Below are 13,405 nucleotides of genomic sequence, written 5' to 3' on the forward strand. Positions count from 1 at the left end.
GGAAGTAGTTCCGCCAACAAACTTTTTATCAATATAGACAAAATTGCAAGCAACCAACACAGCTATTCATATAGCCCTTCTGGAGTTAAATAAAAACTTGATTTTTCATAGATTAGCCTAACAAATAAGTTAGTGGGACATCTACTGCAGATCAAATGGTTTGATTGCAATACATCTGCAAAAAAATATAGAGGCCAGGGCCCTGTCTTATAAAAGATCTTACCACATCTCATTTCTGACAGAAAAGTCATTCAGTTTGATCCTAAAAATAACAGATTGAAGATTGAAAAGAATTGATGGAATTGCTGAAATTTATGTGCTAAAGAAGTTTATGCTTAGAGATTATAAATCTTTCAAAAGTATTTCATAGAAAATCATAATTTCAGCCTTGTTCTGGGAAAAACTGGGCTTAATGCATGTGTGCTAAGTGCCATCCCAGATTAGTCTGTGCAGCCAAACAGACATATCAGGGACACAACTTTTCTCTTAGACTTGATATTTGTTTAGAAGAGACTTCCTTTAATAAACAAATTAAAAAAAAAAGCAGAACGTGTTGTCTGCACAGGCTAATCTGGGACGACACTAAGCACATGCATTAAGCTCCATTTTGCCACAGCAAGGCTAATTTCAATTTTGTCATAAGATCTCTAATAAAATAGGCTCCAGTACTACATGGTTCGATCCTAAAATGTTGTGTTCAAGGAGCAAATGGCAATAATAGTGACTGTTTAAATAAGTTTAAATTACTAGCAATTTTGACAATGTGTTACCTGGTGGTGACAACTGTTGAGCCAGTCGGGAACTTGAACCTTTCACTAACAGAGTCGGTGCTCTATCGAGCGAGTTAAAATGTCTGCTTACATATCTTATTTAGTACTGATAAACAGATTTCCAGCTTTATAATTCAAATATATAATTCTAAATATAACAAATCTGTTATGAAGAATATTTTATTTTCACCTTAAAATCGAGCATATAAAAGTGTAGCCCATTGCAAACACATTATTTTGTCATTAAACTATGACACAAATGCCCAAGAAAGTCAATACAAATAAGAACAAATAAAATCTTGAGAAAAAAAACAGCTCCATATTAAAACGAATCTTAAAATATTAATTTTGGTGAAGTTTGGATAAAGTTGAACAGGTTTTTTTAGAAACTGCTTTAAACGTACATTCAAAATTATTATAGCAGAAATATAACATTGTTATTATAACATTAAAGTTATATGATAAAACATTTTCATAAAGTTTTGGATTAAAAACTTAAAGGCCTAAAGTGAAAAAAGGCTAAAATTTTACAAGTGCAAATTGTCTGAGGCAATTCCGATGATAATTCAGTATATATGTTGTTGATGACCCCAAAGTTGTCAAAGTATGGACGGACCGCAATTAGTTAGCCAACATATCTCTGTGTTGTCAATGGATGTTTGGACAAAAACAAATTAATAGCATATAGTTTAAGCTAAGATAGTGTACGGCTAAGATAGTGTACGGCTAAGATAGTGTCTATGCTACATACATGGATATACAACATGGTAAGCAACCTCTTCCAATTTATTTAAAGATATTTATTCATCTAAGAGATATTCATACCAAGAATCACAAAGACCCTAGGTAGCTGACCAGAGGCCCGTAGGCACTGAACTGTTTTGATAATTTTTTGTGATGTTTGAAAAACAGATGTGGCTTCTGACTGTGGGTTTTCCCCAAACCCATTTTTGAACTCTGCTGAGATGCCATTATATAGGCAAAATGTTCTGCTCAAGTTTCATGCTGATTGGGCAAAATGTGTTCATAATTAAAGTTAAATTTTGCTGAAGTGTAAAAATCATTTTCTTCAATAAGTGATCCAAATAGATTGGGGGAAAAGACAATTTCTGTTTTAACTTTTTAAGTGTTTCACTCAAGACATTTAGGGAAAACTGACCAACCCCTTGTGGCCATGTGTTTATATGTACCAAAACCATTTTCAAACTTTAACAAGATATCATTAAAAAAACGTGTTCAGAGCAAGCTTGGACAAACAAATAAAACTGCTTAAGTGTTCACTAGGTTTTAATTTTAGCCATAAAAGGAACTTCCCAGCCACCTCCAGACAATGTTTGTTTATGGACTTTGCATACATATACCATACATGCAATTACTGGCTTGTTACAAAGGCATACTTTTTGTGAATGGGATGAAAAATAGTATTAAACAACCCAAACTCAAAGCCCTTAAATACCATGTACCAAACATGCAAATGCTGTCATTTTTATAGGCTGAATTTTACTAAAAAATTACTGAAACGTTTCGAGAGAATAAACAAAAGCTATCAGAGGACAGCGCGCTCGACTATTGGAGTGCTTGACAGTACATGTATAAAGTAAGCCATCATGGTGAAATTGTTCATATTTAACAAGGTCAAGGTAATATAGTCACATTCTAAGTGGAAGAGGGCCATAATTGAGACATATTAATCGCTTGTGTTTTAAAGAAGTTGTACTTTCTAGACGATTCTGAGTTCAGGTATATTTTCCACAATCTCTTGAACATTTGTAAAGACATAAAGTTACTAAGACAAAAAAAGGGTCATAATTACGTTAAAGTGCACTCCAGAGTTATTCAACTTGCCCTGTACAGTCCCCTTACGATAGTTAGCAAGTGTTGCAAGTATGAAAGCAATAGCTTTGATACTTTAGGAATGAAGTGAACTTAAACACACAACCAAATTTTCTAAGTATAAAAAGGGAACATAATTCTTACAAAATGCTTGATACAGTTGTCTGCTCTTGTTTATAGATTGTGGTCATGTTGGTTAAGAAGTATGCAAAATATAAAAGAAAAAATTGACAAGGTACATAGAAAATATTTGAGGTGGTTAAAAGGGCCATAATTATTACAAAATGTTTGTTACAGTTGTCTGCTCCTGTTTATAGATTGGGATCATGTTGGTAAAGAAGTATGCAAAATATGAAAGCAATATGTAAAGGGATAAAGAAAATATTTGAGGTGGTACGCAAACTTTAACATAGATTTATCAATAATATGCATATTCTAAGTGAAAAAAGCGCCATAATTAATACAAAATGCGTGATACAGTAGTCTGCTCTTGTTTATAGGTTGGAGTCATGTTAGTAAAGAAGTATGCAGAATATAAAAGCAATATGTCAAGGGACAATGAAAATATTTGAGGTGGTACGCAAACATTCCAACGCTCACGGTAGCGGGAACACCGGGGTGAGTAGGATAGCTCCACTATATATATATATATATATATATATATATATATATATATATATATATATATATATATATATATATATATATATATCGAGCTAAAAACTGCAGAGCCCTTACATGTATATACTATTCATGCAAATACTAATCATAAGCCCACCTCTAGTTTTTGACCTCACATGAACCGGTTTCTCACTAGACCGAAATATGATTGGGACATTATGTTGTGAATATTGAAAATAGATGTGACCTCTACAGTGTAAAACAAGGTAAACAAGGCTAATATGGTTCCCTACCTGCTCCACCATTGTCAGAAATTCCACCATTTTCACTTTTTTTTTTGATTGCCATAGCAACCACAATTTTTGACATTGGAACAAAATGAAATGACGTGCATAATGTCCATATTGCCATCTATCCATGTTGCAAGTTTCATGAAAAAATATTAAGAACTTTTAAAGTTATCTCAGGATCCAGAAAACCACCATTTTCAGCAGTATTTCTAGTCTATTTGTTGCCATAGCAACCTGAATTTTTGACGTAGGAACAAAAGGAAATGACGTGCATAATGTCCATATTGCAATCTATCCATATTTCAAGTTTCATGAAAAAAGATTAAGAACTTTTAAAGTTATCGCAGGATCCAGAAAAGTGTGACAGACAGACTCACAGACAGAAAGACACACAGAGCGCAAACCATAAGTCCCCTCCGGTGTAAGGGACAATAAGACAGATGAAAAACAATGTACAAAAAGGGAATCAAGCAAGCTCACCATAAGCATGTTGTGTACAGGTGAGCTAACAACATGATTACAATAGATTATTACCAAACCAAACAAAAAACTGCAGATTAAGATGCTATTGCATGTAATAATATAACTTTCCTTTAAACAATACAAGTACAGAAAATATTAACAATTTAACAAGTGAACATTCAGAAATACATTTTTATGTCAAATGGTTATAAATTATAATATTCAATAATGCAATAACAACCACATAAAATAAACCTCTAATAACCAGAACATCTCATTGGATAATTCATCTATCAACACATTGTTATTGCTCACTTTCTCTAGGTTTTTTTTTTCAATCACGGCAACTAAAGTAACACAGGTGAGAAAATTTCACAATCTAGTTTCACATAAGATTTACAAACACTGCATTCTGGTGTCAGCACGTTCACTTTTTCTTCTTATTTCCCTTCCCACTCTTCTTGTTTGGTTGAGACTGTTGCTGCTTGGGGGCCTCTGGTTTTGAAGCATTTTTTTCCGCCTTCTCTTTCGCTTGTCTCTCTTTTGTCAGTTCCTTGTACTTCTCATACAGCTCTTTGTCTTCGGCCTCGGACGGATTGGCTGCCGCATAAACTGCACTCTTGATCTTCTTGGTTACTTCAGGTGTGTGTATATGACTGTGTGAATAAGATACTGTTTGTATTAAATGTATCTGCCAACCATAGATTTTATTTTAAACTTTTTTGAAAAAAAAAATCTGTCTCCCGATCACTTGTCAAATGTTAAAAAATGCTGAAAATAGTAGGATGCAAATAACATATCTGTCAAAAATTCACTATCAGTAATTGGCCTGTAAAACTAGAAATCTTACCAGCTACACACTTTATTATTAATATTAAGCCTCATTTTGGGAAAACGGGAGTTAATGCATGTGTATAAAGTGTCATCCGAGATAAGATTGTGCAGTCCACAAAGCCTCAAATCAAGGACAACTCTTTCTGTCCACCATGGATTTTTGTATCAAAGAGACATCCCATACATGAACAATTCCATAACAGCGGAAAGTGTCATCTCTGATTAGCCTGTGCGTACTGTACGTGCTATCTGGGACCACTCTTTACGCACATGCCTTAAGCCCGTTTTTCCCAGACCAAGGTTCAAGAAAAGCTTATAAACCCAGTTTCATTCACCTTGTCTACAAATTTGATAAAACATACAATATCTGTAATAAAACTCAATATCTTGAATCAAACTCTAATAAATTATTCTCAGGTACACAATTTTGCTTGAACATCATTTCATGGAATGTGACGATGTATTAAACTTTGCCACTTAACAAAGACTACTATTACCTCATGCACAGACTATACAGCTTATCTATGAGTTTCCCTCTTCTGACAACTTTCTCCACAACTTCCGGGGTCAGCTTGCTGGCCCAGTCCTCATTTTCTACTGCCCATGACTTGAATGACCTCGGCGTGAACTCAAATTCTTCTTTCAGCAGTTCAAGTTCCACCTTGGTCAGCGTCACCTTCTCGAACATCAACTGCGGGGAAAAATACAACACATGCCATTGTCAAGTTGTTCACAAGGGAAACATGTTGATTATGCATCATTTGTGGACATTAAAAATATATGTTTCGCTGAATGCTTATAAAACATATAAACACAGTGAAATTTTATATTGATAATATAAAGATGTACTTTTTCATTTGTTACACGTCAAACATCGTATTATAATTGATTTAATTTGTTACAAGTTATTTTATAATCTATCAATATATGAAATGTTCTGGCTAAGACAAGAATTTGCAAGCCGATTCATGGCCAAATTTGACCTTTGACTTCGAATGTTTACCTTGACCTTTAAGAAAGGGGTACAGTCATTACACACAACGGTTCTTTATCATAATTGTTCACATTTATAACAATGTATTTCTAAATCCATGAAAATATGGCAAAGTTATGGCTTATACTGATATTTTCATGCACTTTTATGGCAAAATTTGACCTTTTAGTGTAAGCTTGATCTGTGATGTTTGAAGACAGATGTTACACTGCGACACAATGTCTTATGATGGCGGACATTTGTGCCAAAATATCTCAAAATCCATTAATATATGGAAAAGTTATGGCGAAGACAGGAATTTTAGCACGGACTTATTTACAGACATTGTCCACTGCTTTATGCTTCCTTCTCAAAATATTTCATCTTAATATTTCATATCCCCATAATCAGTGTGCCCAGTCCCTTACTGCAATGTCCCATATTGGAGATCCATCCAACAACACGTCATATTCCCGCAGCAAACCGTGAGACGTCTCTTTCACGTTGTGCAGAACCTGTAAATAGCAAATGTTTTTAAATTGAAACAAAATTGCAATTAGTTTAGTTTAGTTGTATATGAAAAAATACATTACGCTTAAAATTTAATCAGAGCCTGTATATGTGTTGTGCAAATAATGAATAATTAAACACATCAGTGTCGGGAAACAACACTTAATTTGTTGGCTTGTATGAGTCAACAGTATAAGCCTTTTTGAATGTCTGCATTAGTCTCCCAGATTAGCATGTGCAGTCTGCACTGGGACTGGACTTCAACTTTTATTGATTTTTTTTAAAAGAAAGTCTCTTCTCAAGAAAATCCAGTCTCCAAAGTGTCCTTCCTGATTAGCCTGTGTGGATTGCACAGGCTAATCAGGGAGTTTACTTTACATACATGCATTAAGCTCGGTTTTCACAGAACCCGGCTAATATTTCTGTTATCAGCTGATTTCCTCACTTTCAATGCCAAACTTGTTTAACAAGTAGTGCTTAACTTTGTTAGATCTATCTTAAACAAGAGCTTGTCACAGTAGTGCCAAATCCCCGCCGAAATGTGTTTGCTTGTATGACAACATTTGTTTGAGAGAGTAGAATAATATTTGTAAAAACAAATAAAGGGAGATAATTCATTATGCTCCGGACAAAAAATTACTTTGAAGTTAAATAAAGGGATATAATTCAAACACTAAGGTAGATAGAGTTATGGTTCTTAGTCACTGCACTTCTCCTTCTTGCCATCTGTTTAAGTTTGAAGTTTCAAGTAAATCCCTTCAGTAGATTTAGAGTTATGCTTCGGACAAAAATTTACTTTAAAATTATATAAAAGGGGAGATAGTTAAAAAACTAAGGTAGATAGAGTTATGGTTCTTGGTCACTGCACTTCTCCTAGTTGCCATATGTTTATATTTCAAGTTTCAAGTAAATCCGAAAAAATTTTGGCAGTGATAATAAAGAGTTTAGGTGAACCCTTGAAAGAGGGTACTGTCCTTCACTGAGGTGGCTCCAAACTCACAGCCCTTATAAACTAGATATTGGCTGTGCTCTGTGAAAAGGGGGTTAAATGCATGTGCGTAAAGTGTCGTCACATATTAGCCTGTGCGTCAGCACAAGCTAATCAGAGACAACACTTTCTGCCAAAACGGGATTTTTGCTAAGAAGAGACTTTCTTTAAACTGAAAATATTATAAAAGTGGAAAGTGTCGTCTCTGATTACCCTGTGCAGACTGCGCAAGCTAATCAGGGACAACACTTTACCCACATGCATTAAACCCTCGTTTCACAGAGCGCGGCTCATATGCTTTGGTAAACCTCTCATCATAATCTTACCTTTGTAACTGACTTCGACCTCAGCACTTTAAGAACATCGCCTTCCTGAAGCAGCTCATGATTTTCATCATTCAAATGATAGATGTAAATGTTGGGTCTAGAAAATAAAGCCAGCAGTCTCAACTTTGATTCTCTGCTGCCAAACTTTTCGCCACAACACATGACAGTGATATCATTGTGATCCCCTGATTTCGAGATCACGTCATCCATAGAACACTTGGAGACCTCAACGTCGTCGATAGTTACAGGTTCCCGCCATGGTTGATCGGCCAACTTTGCAGGGGACGCTTGCACTTTTGTTGTTATGGGAACATCAGGGACAGTTTCTACATCAATAAACAACAAAACTGTGTTAGTTTTGAACGATTTTATTATCAAAAATAAAAAGAAAGGTATCATAAAAGAATAATTAACATTTAAAGTCGTAACAACATGCTTTGCACGTTAGTGCTTGATGTGTACCATTGTTTTAGACAACAATTATTAGATAGTTTAAATTCTAATTGGTTGCCCATCGATGTTAAAGCTGGCCTTCAAGAAGAGAGTGAACACATTGAAACCTATTCTAAACATACCTTTTCAAAAATATTTAAATCAAACATTAACCTCTTATCAAACAATTGAGACATACATAATCACTTGTATTAATATTTATGTATTGATTAGTTCTAATAGCAATAAATGAGAGTCAAAATAAAACACTAATTTTGACATCTAATATTTTACTGAAAAAAACAATTCTAAGAGAAATGCCATCAGAACAAAGAGTTAAGTAGGTTATATATGAGGTTGGGTCATAAATACCCAATTGTGTTGTCATTTATGTAAGACAAACATTTATTTTGTAACTCACAACAGAAAAATAACAGTTTCAAAAACTTGTTATGAACATGTAACATACGGCTCAGCGCAATGATAAACAATAAAATATAATATTTTTATATATTGATCTTCCAAAAAAATAAACATAAAATATTCAAAAACATAAAAAATTGCAATAATAAAATATGAACAAACAATTAGATAATTATATTGAAAATATGGTTGCAATAATTCTGTACTGCAAAACAGAATTCCAGGACATATGCATCATCTACAAGGATTTTTGACTGGTAATGATCATGGATATTATCATTTATAGATTAAATAGGTCGTGTGCTTTATATTTTTGTATTTTTGACTTACCAGTAAATGGTATATGAGAGTCAACATGTAATGGCCATAGTCAATAATGTGGATATTTATCTAACAAGCTGCACCTTTGGCCTAAAGTGAAATTTGCCCAAGGGTTGACATTTTCCCAACATGATAATCATTTGCATTTCTTTGTTTCAGTCTTGACAAGCTGTTTGCTAATGACTTCCAATCAGAATGACTGCAGAAACACTGTTTTCCTTTTTATAAAGTACACGAAAACAGCACTTTCCCAATTGGGAAAAAACTGCAAAATTCCAGACTCTGTCCAAAAATTTCCCCAACTGAAGGTTTAATTTTTTTTTTATAAAAAATAATAATGAAATGCAACATTTAATAAGTTTCCCTATGCAGCTCTATGGCTTAAACCTAAGTTATATAACAAAGAAAACTTGCCAAAACTTAGTTATCAATTTTGAAGTATTAATTTTTGTAAGCAAAATATCATATACACAAAATAATGTCCTAATGTGAAGATCGCACGACTCAAATGTTCCCAATTTCAAGCGTTTTCGAGCAAATTTTCCCCAAATGGGCTTGTAGCAGTACTTTTCCCAAATGGGATTTTTTCCTGGACCCCCAAACTATATGACTCCAAATCATAATGACTCCCCTGTTAATGAACTTAACAATTAGCTACATAATTGCCTATGCAAAACTACACAGTGTTTTTTTTTTAAATAGATTTTTATTTTTTTTTTTCATTCGTAAAATACTTCATAACTACATTTCAAAGGCAATATCACTGCAAAGGAAAAGAAAACATTTTTCTTTTTATGATAAACAACAAGACTATTGCCAAGCAATATAAGTCCCCTACCGGCTCCACCATTGTCAGAAATTCCACCATTTTCAGTTTTTATATATATATATTTGTTGCCATAGCAACCAGAATTTTTGACGTAGGAACAAAATTAAATGACGTGCATAATGTCCATATTGCCATCTATCCATGTTTCAAGTTTCATGAAAAAATATTAAGAACTTAAAGTTATCGCAGGATCCAGAAAACCACCATTTCAGCAGTATTTCTAGTCTATTTGTTGCCACAGCAACCAGAATTTTTTACATAGGAATGAAATGAAATGACGTGCATAATGTCCATATTGACATCTATTCATGTTCCAAGTTTCATGAAAAAATATTAAGAACTTTTAAAGTTATCGCAGGATCCAGAAAAGTGTGACAGACAGACAGACTGACTGACAGACTGACTGACAGACGGAGCGCAAACCAGAAATCCCCTCCGGTGAAACCGGTAGGGGACTAATTAAGCATATTAGACATAGTTTGGAATGATTGGTGCATTAGACATACATTGTAATGTAATGATTGGTTGAACCAAACCAATGGTTTGTGTTTTTAAACAAGAGCACCGCATAACAGGTACCAACGCTCTGCTGCCGGTGCAGTTTTGAATAAATGAAAGCTTCTCAGAATTTTTTTTTTTTTTTTTTTTTAAGAGGTCACAGTGACCTTGACCTTTGACCTAGTGACACAAAAATGAGTGTAGCGTGAAGAACTCATCGAGATGCAGCTACATATGAAGTTTCAATGTTGTAGGTGGAAGCACTATCATTTTAGAACCAATGTTCAAAAGGTTAACAAAATGTTAAAGTTTTAGCACGACGCGGTCCGCGGATGATACAACGAGCTGGCTATGACAATACCTCGGGGTTTTCTCCGAAAACGGCCGAGCTAAAAACCCAAACCTGTATTCTAAGAAAATCAATGCCAAGTATCAGTGTATATGGTTTGCTTTTAGTTGAACAAAGTTGTCTTGTAAGAAAATGAAGGCAAAGGTATCAATGTAAACAGTTTGCTTGAGTTTGACAAAGTCGTCTTGCAAGAAAATCAATGCCAAAGTAAAAATGTAAATGGTTTGCTTTATTTTGACAAAGTCCATGATTATGCAGAATTCATTCAATCAGTATAAAATTAACATATAGGGATCAAATGTAAATATTGCTGGTGTCATACATACAGTGTTTTGAATGAATGAATGCAGGAATGAGTGAGTGAATGTAATAATAAATCAATTAACATTTAATATGGATATAAACACAAATAAAATGTAAAATGAAAAATAAACTAACAAGGGCTGTTTGTAAAACATGCATGCCCCCCTATATGGGCTATAAGTTGTAGTAGCAGCCATTGTGTGAATTTTTTGTCACTGTGAATGGTGGTGGTGGTGGTAGCAGAAGAAATAGTAGTAGTAGTAGTAGTAGTAGTAGTAGTAGTAGTAGTAGTAGTAGTAGTAGTAGTAGTAGTAGTAGTAGTAGAGTAGTAGTAGAAGTAGTAGTAGTAGTAGTAGTAGTAGTAGTAGTAGTAGTAGTAGTAGTAGTAGTAGTAGTAGTAGTAATAGAGTAGTAGTAGTAGTAGGTGGTGGTAGCAGAAGAAATAGTAGTAGTAGTAGTAGTAGTAGTAGTAGTAGTAGTAGTAGTAGTAGTAGTAGTAGTAGTAGTAGTAGTAGAAGTAGTAGTAGTAGTAGTAGTAGTAGTAGTAGTAGTTGTAGTAGTAGTAGTAGTAGTAGTAGTAGAGCAGTAGTAGTAGTCAGTGATTTTTTTGCTTTAATTTGTTACAGCCTGTGCCTTTTGAATTGGGAAAATTAGCGCGATAAACCGTGAAATTGGGAAAAAGAGCGCGATAAACCATGAAATTGGGAAAAATTAAGCATTATAAATAGGATTATAAGTAACAGAAGTGATATTGTTTTTAAGTGCATGTTCAGGGAGTTTTCTAGAAAAGGAGTCTGGTCAAATTGGCATTTTTTTTAATCAATAAAAGTGGCAAGTTTGGGAATGATTTATGGACAAAAATGACTAAATTCAAGTTATATATTTTGTAAGATGTTTAAAAAATAAAGTTGAGACCTAGATTTAAGAAATCATAATTAAGTTATATGAGACTTCTTTCCAAAAAAAAAAAACAATTTTTTTTTTTTTTTTGGAAGTTGGGCTTTTTTTGGGAAATGTTGGTCTGATTTTTGGGAAAAAACGTGTATTTTTGCGATTGGGAAGCAGCCGTAAATCGGCTGTAAATTTGAGCAAAAAAAATCACTGGTAGTAGTAGTAGTAGTAGTAGTAGTAGTAGTAGTGGTAGTAGTAGTAGTAGTAGTAGTAGTAGTAGTAGAGTAGTAGTAGTAGTAGTAGTAGTAGCAGTAGAAGTAGTAGTAGTAGTAGTAGTAGTAGTAGTAGTAGTAGTAGTAGTAGTAGTAGAGTAGTAGTAGTAGTAGTAGTAGTAGCAGTAGAAGTAGTAGTAGTAGTAGTAGTAGTAGTAGTAGTAGTAGTAGTAGTAGTAGTAGTAGTAGTAGTAGTAGTAGTAGTAGAAGTAGTAGTAGTAGTAGTAGTAGTAGTAGTAGTAGTTGTAGTAGTAGTAGTAGTAGTAGTAGTAGAGCAGTAGTAGTAGTCAGTGATTTTTTTTGCTTTAATTTGTTACAGCCTGTGCCTTTTGAATTGGGAAAATTAGCGCGATAAACCGTGAAATTGGGAAAAAGAGCGCGATAAACCATGAAATTGGGAAAAATTAAGCATTATAAATAGGATTATAAGTAACAGAAGTGATATTGTTTTTAAGTGCATGTTCAGGGAGTTTTCTAGAAAAGGAGTCTGGTCAAATTGGCATTTTTTTTAATCAATAAAAGTGGCAAGTTTGGGAATGATTTATGGACAAAAATGACTAAATTCAAGTTATATATTTTGTAAGATGTTTAAAAAATAAAGTTGAGACCTAGATTTAAGAAATCATAATTAAGTTATATGAGACTTCTTTCCAAAAAAAAAAAACAATTTTTTTTTTTTTTTGGAAGTTGGGCTTTTTTTGGGAAATGTTGGTCTGATTTTTGGGAAAAAACGTGTATTTTTGCGATTGGGAAGCAGCCGTAAATCGGCTGTAAATTTGAGCAAAAAAAATCACTGGTAGTAGTAGTAGTAGTAGTAGTAGTAGTAGTAGTGGTAGTAGTAGTAGTAGTAGTAGTAGTAGTAGTAGAGTAGTAGTAGTAGTAGTAGTAGTAGCAGTAGAAGTAGTAGTAGTAGTAGTAGTAGTAGTAGTAGTAGTAGTAGTAGTAGTAGTAGTAGAAGTAGTAGTAGTAGTAGTAGTAGTAGTAGCAGCAGCAGCAGCAGCAGCAGCAGTAGCAGCAGTAGTAGTAATAGTAGTAGTAGTAGTAGTAGTAGTAGTAGTAGTAGTAGTAGTAGTAGTAGTAGTAGTATGCATTACAAAAATGCAGTTAGCCTTACATTTGGTAAAATTTAAATATATTACAAGGGAGACAAATCTGTAACAATAAATTTAAACTTATTGCATTTGTTTCCCCTGTAGTGTATTACCTCCCCTGTCCTGCTTATATTTATATTAATCAACAAAATTAAACATTAACACAATATTTAATATACTAAATATACAAAAAATCTCATATTCTGATAATATTTTTACTGATCCACTGTATTTTACTAAAAGGATGATGTTTCATTGGACTGATAATTATAGATTTAGGATTACAGACCAGTTGCTTCAGTAATATTGTTCAGAGTGTGCCCTGTTGGCCGCGTATGCATTCTTGAATTATCATTCAAAAAACCACTTTACTATTTCGAGTCACCGTG

At 33.7% G+C, this 13,405-nt stretch overlaps 1 protein-coding gene across 6 annotated transcripts in view; it reads right to left on the minus strand.

Annotated features, from left to right (window-relative positions):
• Nucleotides 1–1,555: 1,555 nt before the first annotated feature.
• The window catches only part of LOC127871281 (uncharacterized), a 102,631-nt gene continuing 90,781 nt past the window's right edge, over nucleotides 1,556–13,405 (minus strand). For all 6 annotated transcript variants that reach the window (XM_052414046.1, XM_052414045.1, XM_052414044.1 and 3 more), the window contains 4 exons: nucleotides 7,608–7,933; nucleotides 6,212–6,298; nucleotides 5,308–5,501; nucleotides 1,556–4,632 (listed from right to left, as the gene is read on the minus strand). In XM_052414046.1, coding sequence (XP_052270006.1) covers nucleotides 4,404–4,632; nucleotides 5,308–5,501; nucleotides 6,212–6,298; nucleotides 7,608–7,933 — 836 coding nt within the window. In that variant the 3' untranslated portion in view covers nucleotides 1,556–4,403. The remainder of the gene's footprint in view (nucleotides 4,633–5,307; nucleotides 5,502–6,211; nucleotides 6,299–7,607; nucleotides 7,934–13,405) is intronic.

Source organism: Dreissena polymorpha, chromosome 3, assembly GCF_020536995.1.
Source record: "Dreissena polymorpha isolate Duluth1 chromosome 3, UMN_Dpol_1.0, whole genome shotgun sequence".
Taxonomy (NCBI): Eukaryota; Metazoa; Mollusca; class Bivalvia; order Myida; family Dreissenidae; genus Dreissena; species Dreissena polymorpha.